Source organism: Grampus griseus (genome assembly GCF_964374135.1).
Source record: "Grampus griseus genome assembly, chromosome: 2".
In the NCBI taxonomy this organism is placed as follows: Eukaryota; Metazoa; Chordata; class Mammalia; order Artiodactyla; family Delphinidae; genus Grampus; species Grampus griseus.
The window spans coordinates 5,601,627-5,624,444 of record NC_139018.1 but is presented as its reverse complement, the minus strand read 5'-3'; the positions used below and the strand labels follow the sequence as shown (position 1 = coordinate 5,624,444).

Below are 22,818 nucleotides of genomic sequence, written 5' to 3'. Positions count from 1 at the left end.
CTTCTATAAGCAGTGGGAACATCCTGAAACTAGAAAAACAGCTAGACTCAAAATATGATTTTTAAAAAGATAACTCTTGCTTAAATCCATTTTTCTTTGTCATGAATTCTTATGCAAAAACCTTCTCCTCCATAGCCTAGACCCCCTGGTTGTCTCAGCAGTACGTCTCATTCTGGGCTGCCTTGAGGTCCTATTCCATCAGGCACAGAAATCAAATCATCAATTAAGAAATTTTCTGCCAAAGCTCATTCTGATGTATTTTCAATGTGCAATCATATCTTCTGCTGCCTATTTTTACTAACGTTAAGTGACTGTCACATTTTCTTTTACTGAAAAAGAACCACCCTTAGACTGGCCACATTGTGGGGCTCACGGCATTTACTCCACATAAAGCCACGCTTCTCCCACTGGAATGTGGGTTCCAGGGATGCACAGCGGCAGGTAGGGTCATGGGAGAAATTGGGCTGTTTTCCTACAGTGCCAGTCTGACCTGACAGTAAGTCATTTCACATGATTGTTAAACCACAGCAAACAAACAACTGCACACATTTTTAATATTTAAAAACATGAGATAAAAAACCAATGACAGTAACAACAAAAGCATGAGATATCGAAGCAATCTGAGTTTGTGAAGAGTCACTTGGGTCTAGGCCCTAGTCCTGCAGGAATACTCTTCACTATCCGTGGCCAATAGGAGTTTTTAGTAGGAATGTTAAGAAATACTACCATAAGGTACTGCAGGGACAGGGGAGATGCAACTTAAAACAATTAACACAAAACAACCAAATGACATGGTCTGAAGGATCAAAACACAAAACAGTAACAGAAATGGAGCATTTCTATGACAAGTACTGCTGTACTGAGGGCCTCACGCAGATCAACTCATTTCGTCCACTCAGCAACCCTGGGAGACAGGTGCTGTATTATCTCATTTTGCAGAAAAGGAAACAGAAGCACAGAGCCCTGGCAAAAACGATGCTGTGGGGATTTGAACCCTGGCAGGTCAGCCCCAGAGCCCACCCTCTCCACTACCATGCCGCCCTGGCTCGGGTGGCTTCAACCGTGACCTCCTTGGTGTTTCCTCATGCCACAGGCATTGCAGCCCGGCACTGTGCTGGGGGCTATGATGAACAGCCCAACTTGGGCTGACAGCAGTTACACTGAAAAATGGGTCTTCTACCTAACAGATCAGGAGACAAACACAGAGGGGTAGGGTAAAGCAACAAATGCCAAATTATATTTAATTTAATAGTAAATACATTTATTAGGATTTCAACTCAGGTTTGTCTGACTACAAAGCGCAGGCTCTTTCTGTGCGGCCTCTCTCTCTTGGGCAGATTATCCCACTGCTGCTTCGACCCTTCCTGAAACCACCCTCAGTCAGAGCTGCCCCGTTCGGGGCACATGGTCCTTCCCCTCCCATCAGTTAAATGCCCCCTTCCTGACTGAACTCTCACCAGCTTATGTGGAGAAATGATGATAGCCCACCACATAAAGTTCATTTTCAAAATGCAATTTCAAGGATCTCGACTCGACTCCTTGGTCCAAGTCTGTGTTTTTAAAGAGTAATCTGAATTTTACACTTAGAGTTTTTCAATCTTTGTTCCCCTGTACTTACATCCTTAACAAGTCAAACATCTCCAAACCTAGTCTTATATCTGTAAGTTTTTAAAAAGAAGTGATGTTTGTTAAATGACAGCAAGCAGAAAAGCACTTTAAAATATATTCTCCTAGCTACAGCAGGCAGCTAAAGCCGGGGGGATCTGGAACTGGCCCACGAAGACTTTCTGACATATGGAGACAGTGACCAGCAACCAATGCCAGTCAGGCCCTAGGCATCCAATCACTAGAAGGGATTGATGGTGATTTCTGGAATCACATAGGTATTTGAGGTGCTCTGTCCTCTATATATAAATACAAAGCAGGGGGTCTCGGCCTTAGCACTATTGACATTTTGGGCTGGACAATTCCTTGTTTGGGGGCTGCCCTGCACATCAAGAGAAGTTCAGCAGCAACTGCAGCCTGGAGGTCAGTGGCATTCCCCCCACCCCCAAACCTAACAATCAAAACTGTCTCCAACTGTTACCAAATACTCTCTCAAGGGCAAATACCCTCTCAACCGCCCAGCTGAGATGCACTGATGTAACACAGAAGAAGCTATTATGTGGTCACAGACATACCTTGCTTTCTCTTCGGTTTGATGCTTTTGACAGTCAAGAAAAGTACAGTTTGATTGCATCTTTAAATCATTTTTAAAATTTATGATTCTGCATATATATTTTTTTCTTTTTACCTTTTGAACCCTTTCACCCATTTTTAAAATCACAACCATTATTTTCAAATACTCAAGATTGGCTTAATTATGCAAAAAAGCCAACATTTGATTGTCTGATAATTCCACATTTGGATATACCTTGTTTCACATTTATTAATCAAAGTTTCCAATAAAAAGGAAGAATAAATAAATAAAGGAATACTAAAAAGGAATAACGGATAGATTCAGTAACGCTTTAAGACTGTGGTTGTTTTTTTAAAAAGGATATTCGGATTCATTATAAGTTATCCAAATTGTTCTTGTTAGTCATGTGAGAATTTTATTACTCTTAGAAAAACTTCTGAATTAAAGTTTATTTTTAGAATGTTCTCTAGTTCCTGAGATGTTCATAATAATACTATTTACTACACAGACTGTGGTATAATTCAGTCACCTAAACGTCATCTAAAGGGGTTTATTTCAGAGGGTTATTAAGAGACCTGGCATGAGACGGTTCCATCAAAATGAACAGAGTATTTTAGTGACTCACGGACATTTAAAATCTCATTGAACCTTGAAGCAAAACTGCACTACTTTGTTAATACTGAAATAAACAGACCGGTGAGTGTAATGAAAATCCAAAGATCACGCCAAGCCAGCTGTCGGGAGACTCAGCATCGTTCCAGAACCCTCGGCCTGACCACAGAGGCAGTTCCTCTCAGGGTAGGCCGCCAGCCTTCGCCATCTCACAGCCCCGATTTGAGAAACACATTCCTGAAAAGAGCTGGTTTCCAGTTTGTTGCCTAACAATAGGAAATAACAAAGGTTTAGACCTGCTAGGGTCAGCTTCGCTTTTATTAGTCATTGAAGAAACACAATTAAGAACTAGGAATAGGGCTTTCCTGGTGGCGCAGTGGTTGGGGGTCCGCCTGCCGATGCAGGGGACACGGGTTCGTGCCCCGGTCCGGGAAGATCCCACATGCCGCGGAGCGGCTGGGCCCGTGAGCCATGGCCGCTGAGCCTGCGCGTCCGGAGCCTGTGCTCCGCAACGGGAGAGGCCACAGCAGTGAGAGGCCCGCGTACCGCAAAAAAAAAAAAAAAAAAACTAGGAATAAAAGCACAACCCTTTCAGGTCACGAAGAGCCACGTCACACTTTAGATTGCAGGATTGCAGGTGCAAACTAACCGAATAATCAGGGTTTTGGCCTGGCTCCATCAATATTTTTCAAACCAAGCACACTCAAAATAAATGCTATATACATGTTATATGATAATTCTTAAAGGCTTCCTGAAGTTTAAAGTTTAGAAAAGCAGCGACTTCTACTTGAAGACAAGAGTCATAGTTTTTTATGTATCTGAAGTATTTGATACAGGGGAGGATATAATTTTGAGTGTGACATTCTTGCACAGCGGGCATGCTGTAAGGTTAAATGATGAACACCCAAACATTATTTCCTGTAGCAATGAAAACAGAGCAGAGACAGACCAGCTAAGGAACAACCAAATCAAGCCTAATCCAGGTTATCCAATTACCCAAAGAAAAGGGAAAGGGAGCAGCTCACCTTCCCACTTGCCACCTATTAGGTACAGCAGCCCAGGAGCTGATTCGTGGGCATATGAGAAAGGGGCGAGTCAAGAGGCAGAGACACTCGCCCTTTCTTAGCTCCCAAGGGAACCCTGACACTGGCCCTCAGCTGTCTGAGTGCTGTTCAGCTGGAAAGGAAAGAGAACACTGGCTGAACTGCCAAAACACAGCAAGGAGCAATCAGGTGTAATTCAAATGTTCATGACCTTATAGAGATTTCCATATGACACGTCTACTTAGAACTAATCAAAATTAATATAATACACAGTACACTTTGCAAAACATAAAGAAATCAATTGTCAATATTTTACTACTAATATACGTATGAAGAACCCACAAATGGACTTTCATTTCCTTGGAAAATTTAGACATGGGGCATATCTTTTTGTACTAGATAGATTGTAGAGCTTCTAAAAGTCCATGGTTGTCTTTCGTTTTCAGAAAATGCAGTGACTTTCATAACTTAGGAGCAACCGCTGCTTGTTTTACCACTGGGCACTGAGGAAGTCAGATGTATTCCAACCACATTTCAGTGACATTTCTGTAAAAACAGAAACAATGCACTCGATGCCTTTTACCTTAAAAAGCAAAATGTTTAGGTGGAACATTTAAGCAATCAATTTCCCTCCTTCCCCACCCTGTAACACATCCTTCAAACAGCTCCCAGCCGCTCACCTGGATGACCTTATAGAAGTAGGCGTACTGCCGCGCTGTGTTCTTATACTGGCTGAAGACGTCATGTATGGCCTGTGTGGACTGAAGGTAGCGAACCTCATCCTCTTCGAAGTAGAGAGGGGTGTCGTATTCGCTGGGGAGGGTCTGAATGTAGGGCTGCCAGAAAGAGTTAGGGTCGGCTCGCTCACACAGCAGATGAAAGGCCAGTGTGATGTTTCCCATGGCTTGAAGAATTCGGTCTTGAGAATACAAGGGCCCTGAATTAACCCAGAAGGTAACAGCATCAGTTCCACACACTGCTTTAAAAAGTGTTTATTCAAACTATGTATTAAAGTTATAGGAATATCTCGATAGTCATGTAACATTTAAGGTAAGGTGCCCTCTTCTTTTGGCACTCTTCTACTATGTCAGATTACAAGTGTGGAGAACACTTCGTGTGGATTTGGGGAAATATTTCACTAGTTGAGAAAACGACCAAATATAGTCCCTAGCGCCACAAAATGAAATTTTATATATTTTTATCATTTTTGCTCTGCCTTGAACAAACAGAAATTATTCTCACCCAGCACTGAATTTTTAGCAGATTCAACAGTCATTAGTAATTTTCGTGGAACCCATAAAAATAATTCTTCTGCCTAGGAGGAAAAAAATAATAGTAGAATCACCAAGACATGTTACAATTGTCAATCCAGCTACATCTATGGTCAGAAATCCAATCACAATGAAATACAACTTAAGGTTGCCTATAAGCATTTTATTTCTAATTATCAAATACGCTTTTAAATGTACACGTTTATGTCACAGTTAAATGAGTAGAAGCATCGTCTCGAATCCTGTTTCCAAAGAAAAACTATATACACTGGGGAAAAAAAAAATCAAAAAAGCAATTCGAAGCAAATATAACAATTTGGGAATAGAGCACAAGGGTGCTTATTTATTCTTTGCTGTACTTAAGTTCTAAAAACAAAACAAAACAAAATTCTACCTCCAACAAAAACCCTAACCTGCCAGTGTGAATTGCTATTGAGTTTCTGAAGCTAGAGTAACATTCCTTCCTCCACATGCTTGACCTTAAAGCACACGGATACCAGCGAAAGCACAAGCCCGTAAGACATACTCTGGTTACTAATTTTTTCCCAAGGCATTATCTCACTACTTTGGCAACATGAGATGCTTCTTTCAGGAAGTCCTGTCCATGTGTCTATACTGCCTAAAGCATGCACATCAACATAGTACCTTGAGTGGGGTGATGGTGTCACGGGTATATGCATATGTCCCAGCTCATCAAAACATATACGTTAAATATGTGTGATTTTGTATATCAATTATGCCTCAATAAAGCTTAAAAAAACATGCACATAGTGAAGACGGACCACCGCTAAGATATTCTGGGCAGCATCCATACTAATGATGCTTCTCATCAGAGATGAGAACAAAGTATGACAGCTGGTTTACTCTTGCCATTTACCAATGTCTACTATTTATTTTTATGTGTGTCTCATCCCTTACTATATCAGCCTCATGAAGGAAGAGATCCTGGTGTTTTGGGAAGCATGGTATAATAACAAGCAAGGTACTATTCACACACTAGATATTTAACAGGCATCTAATAAACCAGTGTATGGTTTATCAAGGCATCACTGAAAAGTAAACTGCGACTTGACCAGAGATGCTGCTGGAAGTTTGAAGGGACCCAAATAAATAACATCCATTTCCTCCACCCAAGTTCTGAACCAACTGAGAGAGACACAAGAATACAACAGATGGTGACACAAAACATCACCTACGGAATCCCAGAATTAGACAGACTCCCCACCTAGTTACAGGCAGGACTGGAGCCCCGACAGGCCTCCCCACGTGTGGCCTGCCCTGTAAAACTCCCAGGGTGGAGAGAGCAGGGGAGAGAACACATATGGCAACCAGCTCCCACGGAGAAAAAGGCCAAGCCCAGATCCTTCTTCCAGAACCATCAGATCGTTACACCTCCTCTCTAGGAGCGGCATGATGAGGGCCAGAGAGAGGCCTAGAGCCCCGCCGGGGGCTGCTGCTCCCTTCATCTGGAAGGAAGGACCGAGAGTGGAGAAGAGCTTTGTCCCTTAGCACATGGATATTTCTCTTCTTCTTTCCCCTCCCCTCTGCTGCTGCTGTCTCCGTAAGTGGTACCTCCAGCCACTCAGTTACCCACTCCAGAAAACCGGTCCGCATCTCGACACTGCCCACCCTCCACCCCACCCACATCCAATCCATCACAGGGCCCTGTGTGCTCTCCCTCCAAACCACCCAAGCTCACATCCTCCTCTTCACTCAAATCTCAAAAGCCCGCAAGACATGTTCTCTGGTCTCCTAACAGAGGTTCGGAGATGTGACCCGACTTGCCCCACTCACTGGCTGATAGCACAGTTCCAAGGAGGACAACCTGGGAGGGGCTGTCTAGAGCCCTGGGCTGAGGCCCCTCAGGACCACGGGGCCAGCCGGGAGACTGCAGGTCAGGGAGAGAGAGGTGCGCTGCACGCTGCCGACACGCCCACAGTGTGCTCAGGACAGCCCGAGACGCCTGTCTCCAAGTCCTGGGCCCTCCACGCCACACCACCCAGATGCTCTTAGAGCCCGCCCCCCAGACCAGCAGCTCACCTACAAACTCACCTTGATATCTCTTGTCGCTCTCAAACCGAAGCCCTCTTCTTTGAAGTTCACCATTTCAAAACCCTCAACAGAGGCTCCATTTTCAGAGGCCCATTTCATTAGATCAGGAAAGTAATCTTCTCTTTTTCCATCAAAAGTAACAGACAGACCTATATCAATCCGTGTTTTAGAAAACAAGAGCTACTTTTAGAACATATCAGTCATGTTGCTCTCAGAAAATAAAAAACAGACCACTGGAACTACCTACCTAGAAATAGTAGTAAGACTCCGATCTTGAAAAAAAAAAAATCAAAACTGACCACCAGATGTCACAGTACATACCTTAACTAGTGACAGGAAAGGTGAGTTAAAATCCTGAACGCCCTGCTGGTTACAGAGCAATAGCTGCTGGTCCCAGGTGATATGAATATTGGCGGTCAGGTTCTATTAGGTGCACTAACAGGGATGGGGAAAGCCTTCATGACCACTGCAGGTTCCTAGAGCAACCTGCCATCTCTCATGTGCACACTTGCTTTAACAAAACTCACACGAAAACAAAAATCAGTAGCTCACATACATACATGCACAAGGAGACGTCTGTAAGGAGGAGCCCTAGACCCTGATTCTAAGAGCACAAAACTGGAACGCTCTGAATTTCGTCCAGCAACTTAAATGAGCAGCATCTATATGTATCACTGTAAGCGAAACACAAAACTTAACACTGGTTTTCTGAAAGTCCAGTAGTATGATACCATTTACATAAATTGTTAAAATACCAATTACTACCATCTATTTGTATGGGGTTATATATGAAGCAGAAACACATTCACTGTAAAGACAACGCCCCCCGAGGGGGAGGGGAGGGGAGAGGAGGGAGTGGGATGGAAGTGTGGGGCTTCAGCTGTGCCTGAAACGCCTAATTTCTTAAAAATAAATATAAGAACCAATCAAAGCACGGAGGGAGGGGAAGAGATCGGACCAGTAGCTGAGAAGGAAGGAAAGAAGAACTTGAACCCACAAGACTCTGGCATGTATCCAATTGAGATAGTAGCTGCTTAGGTGTTATTTTCGGCACTTTTCAGCACGTTTGAAATATCAAAAAAGATGAAAAGCCATGCATAGGAAAAATCATTATTTTTCTGAGCAATAAAGAGAGAGGAACAGGAACTTCGACCACATGAGGTGCTGGGCACAGAACCCAGCCCAGGGCCTGTGGCCATGTCCCCAAGATACAATTCATGGTTAACTAGATCTGTGAAGCAGGACTGCCTGGCCTGACGCCGTGCCAGGCTAGGTCTGCAAAGGTACCTGCTAAATGGAGAAAACTGATTTTGTTAGGGATACTCTAAAACAGAATTTACTCTTCCCTTATTGAGAACTAGTGAATGCTCTAGCTTCAGTGCCAGTTATAGTAAATGGTCTCTACTCAGCACAGAAACTCAGGATATAAAAAAACTTTTCAGCAACCAATTTGGTGAGCCAGGATTAGCACAGTCTACCATTTAATGCAAATTAACACATTATAAAAGAACCCGTCCCCATTGAGGGTTTGAGACTATCTAACCTAAAGACTGCATGTTTGCAGATGTGCATGGGAGAGCGGTAAAACTACTCCCTAAGAGGGCAAATACAAAACAAACCGTCTTCCCACTAACTTTCATGGCAATAAATAAAAGGGGAGTCAAAGAAGTTCTCTCATCCTTCTGAACGCAGGCTCCTTATTATGCTTTCTCCTTCTACCTTCCGTGTGGCCTGCATACAAATCTACTTTTTGTGCTTTACAGCACAAAAACAATAGGTATATTGAATACGCTTTTCCGAATTGACACTTGGCCCCATTGCCAGCCTGACTGGGAATCATTAAGATGCCTACTGAATACACCCTGGAAAAACACAGCTTGAGAAATATAACTACATCTCTTATTAAATCAAGACATATTTGAGCTCATTGTAAATCTTGACAAGACACTAACCAATCCGTATATATTTGTGTGTTGACCACACAACACCATGTACTGGCCTCAAACCCTAAAGGAAACACAGGATGCAAAAACAAATTTAAATATGTATTTCATAAAATAAAAATAAATGAAAGTTATACCATCTTAGTCCCCAGATAGAAAAACTGTCCCCGCTGAAGCTCAACATTTTTATCCCTTCCAAAGCAGCAAAGGCACCTCAAACATGGGGAAAATCCTGATGGATTCCCAATGCAGTTTCCCTCCCAATATCTAGGAGCCCTTCTACAACCACCACCCAGACAGGCACGGAGGCCTGAGGGTTGATGCCGAGACCTTCATTCTCAAAGCCTCTCTGCTTATGCCAGGTTCCACAGGATATTATTAAAATGTGATGATCATTTGAGGAAATTTACCTTTTTGTTTTTTTCGTATTTTCTCAACTAGAGACCGGATCTGCACATACTCTTCCCATTCTTTTCCTGGGCCAGGGGCAGGACTACTGCATTCTGTAACACAAAAACCATGGCACCGAAACATTTCTTTCAGCTTAACCTGTTAGTCTTCAGAAGAAAGAGGATCTGGGTTTTGTTGTTGCTGTTGGTTTCTTTTTAAAGAACAAAGGTATATAGCCGTGATGACAGAGGTGAGAAGTATAAACCAGGTATACTTTTTTTAAATTAATTAATTAATTAATATTTGTTTTTTGGCTGCGTTGGGTCTTCGTTGCTGCACGCGGGCTTTCTCTAGTCGCGGCGAGCGGGGGCTCCTCTTCGTTGCGGTGCGCGGGCTTCTCACTTTGGTGGCTTCTCTTGTTGCGGAGCACGGGCTCTAGGCAAGCAGGCTTCCGTAGTTGAAGCATGCAGGCTCAGCAGTTGTGGCTCGCGGACTTAGCTGCTCCGCGGCATGTGGGATCTTCCCGGACCAGGGCTCGAACCCGTGTCCCCTGCATCGGCAGGTGGATTCTTCACCACTGTGCCACCAGGGAAGCCCATAAACCAGGTGTACTTTTTAAAGCACGTAAACCCTCTGAAACCACCCAGGCCACATATTACACTGTGACCACAGGACATAGGTGTGAGCACCTAACTTGCATCTACCCCATTCTTGCTGCTCTGATCAATTTTCCTCAGAATACTCATAACAGGAAAATCTAAAAAGCTAAGCTAAAATGCAAAACATTTTCCTGAAAACTCTTGTGGATGGTGAAAAGAAGGTATATTAAGAGTCAACATTTTTTTCTAGTTAAACTCCATAACAATGATTCCCTAAGGGAACCAGTTAAATTGGACATAAGGACAATTAGTCAACAAACATTTCACATCCTTGTGTAAGGTTCTATAATAAGCACTCTGGGGGAGTTACAAAAAGAGATGGCACAGTTGCCGCTAAAAAAGAAGCTAAGATTCTGTCAGGCCAAAACCGAAAGACCTACCCGCCAAGACCGGAGCCATGGCAGTGGAAGGCCGCACCCCGGGCACCCGGCCTGTCAGCGGCCCTGACCTTTTAAGACAGTATCAGTTTAAAGAGAGAGACCCCGACCACATTCCTGATAAACCTCCTGGCCCCCTTTGTTCCCCACAGAGAAGACCAGATGTGGTAAATAATCAACAGGGGTTGTGGGGGTAGGAACTGGGAGATGGGGACTGACACATACACACCATTGATACCATGTATAAAATAGACCACTAATGAGAACCTGCTGTATAGCTCAGGGAACTCTACTCAATGCTCTGTGGTGACCTAAATGGGAAGGAAATCCGAAAAGAGGGGATATATGTATATGTATAGCTGATTCATTTTGCTGTACAGTAGAAACTAACACAACATTGTAAAGCAGCTATACTCCAATAAAAATTAATTTAAAAATTAATAATAATTAACAATAACTAGTTATGCATTGACTCATAACTTAGGTTAACCAGTCTTACTTCACTCTTCCATCAACAAACACTGACTGAGGCCCCAGAACACAGGAGCCTGTCCTGAGGCCGCCTGTAGTCCAGCAGGAGAGACAGGTGGGGGCGGGCAGGTACAGCCGTGCTCTGTGGGAGCCCACACTGACCTTCTGGGGGGCTCCCCACAGGGGGGATGGGAGAACTCAGGGAGGGACCTGACCCTGACTCAGTTGCTGCCTGCCTGCCTGCCTATGTCAGGGAAAGAAAGCGCAATTTTTATTTGGGGGTTAGCCTCTCACATAATCTAAAATAAGGGGTCAAGAAAATGAGACAAACGTAGTTAGTTAATCGAGTGACCACAGCTAAATCTGAAACATACAGAGCACCAACTTAAATTCCAATTTAAAGACAGAAGTTACCAGCTTACACTAACTTGCTAAAGCAAGTATCGGCACTTAACAGATACTTAATTTCCTAGAGCAAGAACGGATAACCTCCATACGTGAAACTGGAAAACTATTACGAATCACTGAAAGTAAAGGGAAGGGAGCCCAGTTCCTACGTTTGCTCTCTGAGCGGCACGCTGCGCTCACCTCTGGCTTCACGGCCCAATGACCTTCAACCTTCACGTGCCATAGCTCACATGGGGCTCGAGACACTCTATTTACTGATACAAACACTGCGACTCAGCAGGGTTAAGGAACTGGTCCAAGGCCACACTGTTAAAAAGCAGTGGAGTTTGGCCTGGCCCACCGGTGCAGGCGGGGGGGTGGTTATCTACATTCATTCGTTCTGTCGTCCAAGCCTCCTTTAACCATAGTTACAGTTGGTACCATACCTGTTAGGTAAAAGTTACCTGTTGGAACCTGTTGGTACCGTACCTCCATTTTTACAGGCAGGGAAGCTGCAGGCTGGGGAAGATCTGTAATGTGCCAGGCCCCATGGCTAAACAAGCTGCGATCTGAACACAAGCTTGTTTCACCTCCTGCTCCCCAGACCAGGGACCCCCACGCGGTGCATGGGTGTGAGGAGAGAGACACACGTGTCCCACACAGAGGCGGGAAGGCCGAGCCGAGACTTACTCTGCAACAGCTCACTGGTTAGGTTCAAGGTTTCCTTCGGGGACACGCTTGCCGTAGCACCAGTGCCTGATTTCTGCGTTTTTACTCGACTCTTCTTACCCATTTTCTGACTACGGAGAAGAAAAAGAAAAAACAAAGAGAAAAGCATTACATTTCCAAAGAACAAAACTGAGTAATAAAACGTGGCACAGCAGTGGCTCGGCCTTGAGACATTAAGATCTTACCTCAAAGGTGCCATATCCTGAAGTTTCCCTCCAGAAAAAGCAACGTGTAACTAATACTAGTATTTGGAGGCACTCAAATGTGAAAAAAAAGCTGCTTTGTAGTCTCTGGAAGAAAAGTTCGTTCCTTTTCACCTACAAAAACTACAGTAGAAGCAAGTTTTACTCTAGAATTTTTTTCAAATTACATAGACTTCACTGTATATCCTAGTATTCTGTGATACTACATAGATAGAAGTTACATCTACATTCATGTATCACAAACTATCATATGGCCACAAAAACCTATATATTCTCTCCTCCCTCTGCTTTAAACGAATAATTTCCCATAAAGAGTAACTATATCATAAGCAACAGATTAGACCCTCTAGACACATGCTGAAGACATTTTAGAGATCAAAGAAACTTCAGAGAGCTAATTCAATTCCTTAATCTTGCTTCAAGGAAAATCCAAAGTACCTTGCCCAGGGTTTCACAGGAAGTCGATGGCAGACCCTACCCTCGAAAGAGGTCTCCACTGCCTCCCAGCCTGGCACTTCAACCACCCTGGAGCCCTCAATGGTCTAACAAATAAGAAATGGCCAGGATATGCCACAAGCAGACGAGACAGTGGGACAGGGGATGCACCGATAGATGCCGGGCAGAGATGTTTATAACATCTGTCTGAAAACATTTTATAGCAGTGAGTCAGGAGATGTGTCTTGAAGAAAGAAAGGGACTAGGATGTATGAAGAAAGGGTGGGCAACTCAAAGGCAGGGCAGGAATGAGGGAAGCACATGGCAGGGCAGGGGGCACAGCACCCCAGGTGGAGAGGTCTCTGTGGGGAGCGGTGGGAAAGAGGACCCCAGCTGCAGGAGGGCTGCAACTGTTGTCTGAGGACTTTGATCTGAGCATTCCTCCTAAGACAGAAGCGCTTGAGGATGACAACCCAAGAAGACGGAGAGAGATCCCCGCAGAGAAGCCACTGGAGCCACCCACACTAATGAATACCACACACCACGATGATGCTCCATGGACCCCTCGCCAACAAGCTACAATTAATCTCAAGGGAGAACCAAAAGGCCAACTCTGACCTACTTGTTTTTTACAAAGAGAAATGACTATTGTAGTGTGGAGAGCTGTGATGGGACAAAAGGTTGAAAATGCATATTCTCCTGCAGCCTAGCTGATCACTGATTCCACTGCGATGACTCCATGCAAATACAGGCCATGCTAAAACAACAGAAAATAGCTTTCTATTAAAGGGCTATCTTATGTAGCTTCTCTGATGCGTCTGATGCATGAAGTATACTTTGTAACTTACGTATCTAAAAAGCCTTCTAAAACACAAGAGTGGAACACATAGTGCCAGGCACCCTGGAACAAAAGTGAACAGATAACAATACCTAAAACTTCGGCAGCAAAGAGAATTAGTTATTTTGAGATCAAAAGCAGAAGGAAAAAAAAAGTGTGGGGTGGGGGGAGCAGGCGGGGGAATGGTTTAAGCACCTTTCCTTAAGCTCAAGGACTAAACGAGAAGGAAGCTCCCGGGTTTACTAGCTCACGGCTGAGAGGCCTGGACAGAGCACCTGCCGCTCTTCTTTGCACCAGGCCCTCTCCACATCTACCAACGGCATCTCTGCGGAGGACCACTGAACTTGACCTGAAAACAACTAAGACTACCAGTAAGCCTGGAAAGTAGGGCTTTAATCACACTTCCAAATATAGCTTGGCAGGAAGAACTGTGAAGCCCGCTGTCAGAGATGGGCTTGCCGGCCTCTCCCTGCCAGCGTGACCTTCTGTGTGTTAGGCGTCAACTCAAAAACATCACTCAGATAGTAATTCCAAGACCCTTCCCTCCTCTTAGCAGGCCTGGGGCACAGTGAACCCAAGGCAGCCGCGCCCCGCCTACACCAGTCTCCCCAGCACGAAGACCCGAGGGCTACAAAACAGGCTTCTTCACTCTGCCTGCAGCCCCTTTCCCCTCCCCACCCCAAGTCTTCCCTCAGGAATCCCTCCAACTCCCATCACTCTCTGGCATCTAGATACCTGTCCTGAAATAACAATCGTTAATTAAAGCAGCAGCAGTAGTGACCCTGTGTGCAGTCCTTAACCTCTGCCAGGCACTGGGCTAAGATCATCTCTTCATTTGATCTTCCCAGACACTCTAATCAGTAGGTATTAGCCTCATCTTTTAGATGACATTCTCAAAAAGGTGAAGTCCTCCATCTTTGTCCAAGGTTAGAGGTGCAGTTAGAACTCAGGTCTGCCTGACTCTAAAGCCTGTCCTCGGCCACTGCCCCACTGCTTCTGTGACATGCAGAGCAAAAGCACAGGGCTCCGCAGGGAGCAGGAGGGCGGACACGTCTTCCAGACCCGACACCGACAACATCCGGCCAAGTGGTAACACCCCTGAGTATCTCAGGCCACCTGCTCGTCTTGAATTCATCTCTTGCTTAGACTATAAGTGTCCTGCGTTCTCCCTGCCCAAGCCCACCCCTGCCACTTAAATCTGCCCCCACTGAGTAACAGGTACCAATATACAACACAGGTGAAACTTCAAAACACATCAGGAAATTAGCACCATGGACCCCTCGCCAACAAGCTACAATTAATCAGGAGCAGCTGTCCTTGAACTTCATACACATGAAATTATACAACATGTAGGCTTCTTTTGCTCAACGCAAGGTCTTTCCATGGCTCTAAGGTGACACCTAACCTCCCCAGCACAGCCCTCAGGGCCCTTTACTGCTTCACCCCATTTTTCTTGCCCGGCTTTATTCTTCCCATCACCGCTTACACAACACAGCTCTAGGATTTGCTCTTGTTCTCCCCTTTTCCTGAAATAAAGCTACCCTCTGCTAACCCTGTCTCCTCCTGGCAAAATTTTTCACATACTCAGTCAAAATGTCCCCCATGGCCTTGAGGAAATTCCGGGCTCCTCCATGCAGCCCTCACTTCCATGCAAATCTGTAAGAACGGGTCAAGTTCAACGTGATTAACAGATGCTAAAGGCTTGGCTTACCTTGAGATCAGTCTTTTGGAATTCTCTTTGGACTGTTTCCCTCCCACAGGGATATAAGCCCTAAAGAGAGAAAGCAGCCTGCCCAGGTTAGACAGTAAGAATCTCCCAGTAGGCATTAACTCGCTTCTCAATTAAGGAGGGGTAGGGAAATGGCTGTCCTTCTCCCCAGGGGATGTACCTCCCTGGGGTACAAGACCCTAGGTCCAGACCAGCTCTTAATCTGTTCTACCTAGAAACCAGGTTGACAGTGACCTCACCCAGGAAAGCCTCCAGTCACTTGGACCCACTCTGTCCCGGAGCTCCTAATTACTCAGCCCCCGGCGCACTGAATCAGAGGCATGTCCTCAAGTGTGTACTTGAAGAACTAACATTTCTGGAGGGCAGGGGTTCTCTGTACCCAGTTCTATGGCCCAGCAGCCGTTTTTCTGAACTTTACAGACGTCAATGTCTATAAGATTCATTTGCCTCTGGATTCGATATGGTTTGGCACCAATTCTTCTCGCATTTGTGTGACCAATGTACCACCTAAAAGTACCTCAAAGGCGGTAGCCCCGCATTTACTTCTTTTCACCCCACAAAGCATTAGGCCCTCCTGCCACCCTCTGCCAGCTCCCTCAGCCCCTCGGCCCCATGCCATCCTCTGATCCACACGCTCCCTCTTCTCTGCGGCCTACGTGCCTTCAGCCCTTGGTGATGGTGTCTGAGTCTTGACTCAAACCCCAGCTCACCGACGGCCCCCTCCCCACTCCACACCCTGCAGAGCTCAGCCCTGGAGCCCCCACGGCCTCACGCGCTGTAGCTGACATCATTTATGTGCCTACCTCACCCACTGGTGTGGCTTTCTGTCTTGTGGCAGAAAAAACCCAAAGCTTCCATTTCTAAATTATCTGTAGGGTCTAGTATGGTGCCACGGACACAGTTGAGGGTCAAATATTTGTTGAATGAAGGAAAATCTTATCTGAATTTACTAGTGTTACTTATGGGTAAGATTTATTTCCCATCACAATAGTAAGATTATACAGCAAGGAACCATTTTGATATATTCTTCCACCAGTGACAGAACAGTAGCCAAAATGAGACATTTACTTAATACTTAACTACTACTTCTAAGAACTAGGATGACTCTTAAAAGTCAAAACATAAATTTATACATATAAAATTCACATTAAAAAAATAGTTTCCTTTGGGAAACCGTAGTTTGTTGTTAGAAAAGCTTTAAGGTATTAAAGTTCATAAAAGAATCTCTCCAATAAACACAAACTGAATTTTTAAAGTGTTTTTGGTCTCTTAGAAAACAACCAAGCAGGAATAAGTCCATTTCCAATAGAAATGGAAGAGCTGCTACTCAAGCACAACTTCAAGCTCCAGGGGCACTTGTGACTGGGGGCACGAGCATCTGTACAGCTCTCTGCACTGGCCAGACACGTTCCCGCCACAGCCTGCAGAGGCCAGTGGTGACCACTGGCCTGGCAGGGTGCTCAGGCATGGCTATGACTTGGCCAAGAGCCCACAGCCAACAAGCAGCGGACCTACAGCTTCAACCTGAAACCCTGTGTTACATCCAGCACATTTGCAACTAAACAAGGTCTCCTACATCCACATGCCAGGACCACACCAGCTGCTGCAGAAGATGACCACAGCCAGATGAGGGACAGCCAGCCCTGCGGGCCACAAGGGTCATGAGATGAGGACCCTGGACTCAGCCTGGATAACTCCTAAAATGTGCGGGCAAAGTAACCAAACAGAGAGGGGTAAGGAATAAAGTACAGGTAAAGAAGAAGGACTAGATGTTCAGATTCAGTCTGAGAAAGTGTTAGAATCCAGGCTGAGTGGTTTCCTAAACTCAACCCCCTTCTGCCTTGTTTAGCTAACAAAGATTTCCCCAACTTCACGGATTTAAAATAACTACCTACCCTGTTCATTTATGATTCAAAAACTTGTTACATACAATGAATAATTTTCATTGTGAGTTCAGCTGAATCCGGGGCTAGATTCCAAGTTTCAACAAATGAAAGAGCCAAATAGGTATCCTGAATATTCTTAGTGCTCTCAGTGGAAAAACAGTACCTATTAGTTTAATTCATCAATTTCCTACAAAGACAAAATATTTCTCTTCAATATTTATTTCAAATATGTATATTAGAAAAATACAAAGATGTGCTAAATTAGATATGTGTATGCACACACAAAGTTAAATGCCAAATTTTAGCCGAAGGTACAATGCTAAATGAAAGATTTTTTCCCCCAAAGTTTAGATCGAAAGCAGGTATAATTTCCAAATTCTTAATGAATTATCTGGGGAAAACAAATATACAGTAAAAAAGGACTTAAACAATACTTAAGACAAAAGAAAATAATATGCAGAAAAGCAATAGGATTGACAGGCAAAAGGATTCTACAGTAAACAATTACAGTGACAGTCCTTCAAAGGAAGGGGCATCTATAAAAAGAAACAGCAAGCTAAGAGTTCCACACATATCTACATTGCTTCACCATCAAGATATTTTAAAAATCTACAAAATCCTCAAAATCTGGCTCTTTATAACACCATAAACTATTTAGCAAGTCCATCAACAATCTCTCCACCTAAGAGATACAACAAACTTTAGAAAACAGTAAAATAGATGGCATATTCAATTATTATTTAAATTGCTGACTAATATGCAAGTGTCATCTGTAATCAACAACCACTTCTGACCAGTGAAGTGATTCTTTCACACATAATCTGCCTAAGTGAGGAGAAATAAGAACACAGTGCATTTAAGGAACTTGGCTGATGGCGTGGTGGGCGTGGTGAGGGGGATACTTAACCCATTTTTACAAAGTATACTTCACACCTACTGAACAGACCGAGATGGAATTCAGCTGTGTGGGGTTTTTTTTCTTTCCCCCAAAATTCTAAACGGAATGAATGTATATTTGCGATATTCTTGAGTTGCTTTCAACTAAATACAACTAGAATAAACATTTTTGATTATACTTATTTGGTAATTTGGTAAACCAGAAAACCTTAGCTCAAACCCAGCATCTGTTTTTCAATGTATGCTGCATCTTCCCAACTTTACAGCTGGTTTGACTAAGGGAGAGAATGGTCCTAGGGCTTCCTCCCACCTCAGGCTCCCAGCTGTAAACGGACTTGAAGGGAGTGTGAAGCCTGCCTAATCTTTTGGAGGAAGAAAAGAATCTCACTAAAATACTTCACAGGCCATTAGGATCAGATTACTACATACTGAATTAAATACACAGACTACAGGATGATGGCCTAGGAAAATGAAAGCACTCCCAAATTGAAAAGCATTTAACTGTGCTAAGCTCTCTCTCCTCCAAAAACTGATGAAGCATACATGGTCCTTGCGTTGGTACCATGTTAACTGAAATACTGGAAACACCTCTCTTTGCACAGTAGCAGGATCTAGTAACAGGGTCAAGCCTTACTAACTTATACAGGTTCAAGTGGCTAACTAGCACTCATCATTCCAATCTCTATCAAAGGAGACACTGATGTGTCACAGCTCAAAAGTACCAAGAAGTCAGGGCAAGCAGACAGGCGAGATGATGGAATTAATTTCAACTCAGTAGCTACATACATACCAAGATGAATGTAGACCTATAAGCTGCATGTAATTAAAATTTCAATCTTTATACAGAACAATCTGGGCTGTCATATATACATATATAGATAGATACGTAGATAGATACAGATATACACAAACTTGAGATTTAAACTTGCTCTCTACAATGTTTTTGCTATATTTCCACTAATACACATGATAATTTTAGAGACACTTAAACCATCTTTGATTGACTTTTCAATACATAATAGTCTTAGTTTTAAACTGCTATTGAATTAAGTTGTAAATACACTTAAAATGAGGCTCCTATTTAAAGGAAGTTGCAAAACAAACTCTTCATAAAGCAAAGAATCATTCAGTATCATGAATAACCATTTCCTATTATAGCTTTCTAAAAGAAAAATGTTAAGGGTGAAGGAACAGCTAGCTATAATCTGTCAAGAAATTACTTTCAAACCACCCACATTCCTCCCATAAGGATTCTAGATTCTAGAATTGTGGAACATCAGGTTTGGAAGAGACCTCTGGGGCTATCTGTGTTAACCCTCAAGCCTGAACATCTTTAAAATAAAGATATCTAATATTATGTAGCAGGTATGGTTATCTAAGTGCTTTGCTCTCCACTGCCAAATTCAACCCAAGGAGATGAGTCCCCAACTTACTGTGGTTCACGTTCAGATACTTCAACTTTAATACAGACGGTGCAAGCGCATACACATTCAGTAGAAACCTTGAATTTTTATCTTTTCCCAGGCTAGTGATATGCAGTGTGATACCCTCTGGTGATGCTGGGCAGTGGCGGCAAGCCTCAGCTCCCCGCCGGTTACACGGAGCATGAGCGTAAACAATGAACACACTTACAACCCTTCTGAACAGACAGCCATTCTGTTTTTCACTTTCGGTACAGTGTTCAAAAAATAACATGAGATATTCAGCACTTTATTACAAAACAGGCTTTGTGTTAGATGATTTTGCGCAACTGTAGGCAAATGAAGTGTTCTGAGCGCTTTTAAGGTCGGCTAGGCTAAGCTGTGATGTTTGGTACGTTAGGTATGTTAAATGCATTTTCGACAATGGTATTTTCAACACGCTATCAGGATGTAACCCCATCATAACTCCAGGAAGGTCGGTATGGCTAACACTGCCTTACTTTTCTACCAGCCAAGTGATGAGTGAATTCATGCTTGCATTCAGTGCACATTTCTTGAGTATCTAATATGAAATGCAGGGATAAGTGAGACGTGGTCCCACAGTCTTGAGGATAAGGTGGTAACCAACTACACCCTTTGTTACGTAAACTGACCTTCAGCCAGATACATGTGCTACATTAAACAACTGAGTTTTGGAACCTAAATGCAAATTATTCATGCCGTCACGTTGTTTGTTTCTGGGCTGTTGAACCTGTGTGTGCCCTGGGGCAGGCCCCCAACATGACCGTCTTCATCATAACTGCATCATCAGGCATATTTCCTATATCAGGATCTGAGGTAAGCATTTTACACACTAGACAAAGAAAGATATTATGCCCACTTTACAGATGAGAAAGCTGAAGTTTAGTGAGGTTAATAAATTTATGCAGCATGACAGACAGCTAGTAGCACAGCCTCATCAGCACAGCTCGATGTCAAACGTCACAGATGCCCAATGGTATTTCATGGATTCAGTGCAAAACCAACCCCCTTAGAGAGGCTCTGAAGGTTCATTATCTCTGAAATTCTAAATAACAGTATTCCTTTGCAGTTGTAAAACATACCATGTAAAGCTTTTACCCCTTTGGCCTTTTAAAACTATAGAGTCATTATTCTGGCCTTGTCCAAATACAAAGGAGTGGCCTCAGCTTAAATTTGGGACATGAACAAAACTTCCAAATTTTATGATAAAGGCAACTTTCATGAGTATTTTTCAACACTAACCCTTACTTTCTCTTAACTGTGCTTAACAGAAAACTATTGATACTGAAGAGTCAGGCCTATTTTCTGAGATTGAAACCTTAAAGGTTTGGTCATAGAATTTTTAGGCCTTGTTATGTTCTAATGAACTGTATCGTGAACAAAGGGGAAAGTGAAATTCAGGATGGTAGATAGGTAATAAGGCTAAAATACTGCATACTTATTAAGAGTTCTATGTAGACACCTGCTTATCTAATTCTCTAGACAATGTTTTAGTCCTTCTAAAAAATAGTGAAAGCACTTTTTCCTGCCCTGTCCCTCTGCCCCCCGTCCCTCTGTACCCCCATTATTCAGCCTACACATGTAAGAAGTTAAAATTTTACTCTGGCTTGGTAATCAGTATCACTCAGCTCCCTTTCAAAATCTTAACTTCAGAGCTGGACTTGTCTTCCATTGCCAGTCAAGAGTGTTTGGACTTATCTTGATTATTAATTAACTTCTACTTGGAAAGGACTTGAATAAGAAAAAAATGTTCAAAGTCTTAACTTTGGTATTTGAATTTTATAATCATTTGGAATCATTTTTCTTCCATTCAAATATATTTCAGTTGAAAATTGTCAATAGCTGTGTTTGTACCTCTGGTTTTACGATCTGTTTACTTCTAAACCTAGAAGAAACTCCCAAATGGAAATGGAGTCTACACAGCTAATCTCTGGCTTGAGTTACTGAATGAATTTAACAACAAAAAGGATTCTATTCTGTTAATCAACTTTTTCCCCATAAGACTATTAAAATGACTTGAAAAAAAAAAACAAGTCTCAACTCCTTTGTAATAAAACATGTGTATTAATATTTTGTTAGAAATTTATTTTTACTTTGAGAATAAATATTATGTAAATTATATATGCAGATCAAACTATTTAACAATCTCCAATTTTATGAGTAGGAAAATGAGGTGACATAAGGAAATCCAACGTACAGAAGTCAATTTTGTCAAGTAAGGTACACTTGTATATGCAACAAAAGTGAAAACCAGAAAAATTTAAAAGCCAAGGAATCCTTAATCTGACCCCCTTAATATGACTCAGAATGAACTGATATCCAAGATAAACACTTCTTCAACTGTAGCAAGAAAAAAAGGATGCACAGCAAATCAAAATATTCTTTCTGATAAATTAATGGGCCCAAATATAATTCTTGTTCATTGAGAAAACAAATTAACTGGCCACAAGCAAATTCCAAAGTACCATAAGAATAAAGATATATTCACTCTTCACTATTCTGTTAAAAGTGTTTAATGCCATAGTAATAAATGACTCCATTTCCTTTGTGCGGGAACAAAATCTAGGTCCCACTCCCAGGACTGAGGTACACGAAGAGAAAACACACTTGAAACTCTTCCTCCCTACTCCTCACAGAAGCCAGAGAAGACAAACCAGTTTCTAAAGATAAAAAAAACCTCCCAGTGATAGATATTCATCAAACTACACCAAAAAAGATACAGTATTATTAGTTACATTTCTAAAAGCTACTGCAGATTAGTGATAAGAAAAAAGGAGACTATGTAATTCAAACATTTTGAGAGATTTGGAAAGCTTCAAACTAAACTGACATCTAGTAAAAAGAAAGAGAAACCCTGAGCCAGGAGGTAAGGTTTTCATTCATATTTTTACTAAAATTCCACGCGCCACAGAGTAGGTACCTGGTTCCCATTGAATTCAATGATTATCTGCTAAATATTTACTGCGAGCAGACTCCAGCGTACTGTAGATACTCTCCTCCAGCTGTCATCTCCTTTGCCATTCTCTTCTGGATCATGAGAGCGGCAAGTTTTAAGGAAACGGTTGTGACCAATTATCAGAGCTCTCAGAACAAAACAGTTTTCCAGGGGTTGAACTTTAGAATGGAAAACTATTTCAGTACAACCTTCACAGCTCTCTCAGTTTCCAGTGGCTTCTAAAGCAAAGGTTTAATCGTCACTGAAAACGGGGCCTAAGTGTTCAGCAAGTGTTACTTTCTTCCTGACAATCTTATTGCACTCCTATCAACAGAACTGA

The 22,818-nt window shown here is 42.9% G+C and overlaps 1 protein-coding gene across 2 annotated transcripts in view; it reads right to left on the bottom strand.

Moving 5' to 3' along the window:
• Positions 1-22,818, bottom strand: part of SETD3 (SET domain containing 3, actin N3(tau)-histidine methyltransferase) — a 68,962-nt gene that overhangs the window by 44,274 nt on the left and 1,870 nt on the right. For both annotated transcript variants that reach the window (XM_082681953.1, XM_082681954.1), the window contains exons 2-6: positions 12,075-12,184; positions 9,511-9,603; positions 7,158-7,306; positions 5,077-5,149; positions 4,515-4,771 (exon numbers count right to left, since the gene is read on the bottom strand). In XM_082681953.1, the coding sequence (XP_082538079.1) occupies positions 4,515-4,771; positions 5,077-5,149; positions 7,158-7,306; positions 9,511-9,603; positions 12,075-12,177 (675 nt within the window). In that variant the 5' untranslated portion in view covers positions 12,178-12,184. The remainder of the gene's footprint in view (positions 1-4,514; positions 4,772-5,076; positions 5,150-7,157; positions 7,307-9,510; positions 9,604-12,074; positions 12,185-22,818) is intronic.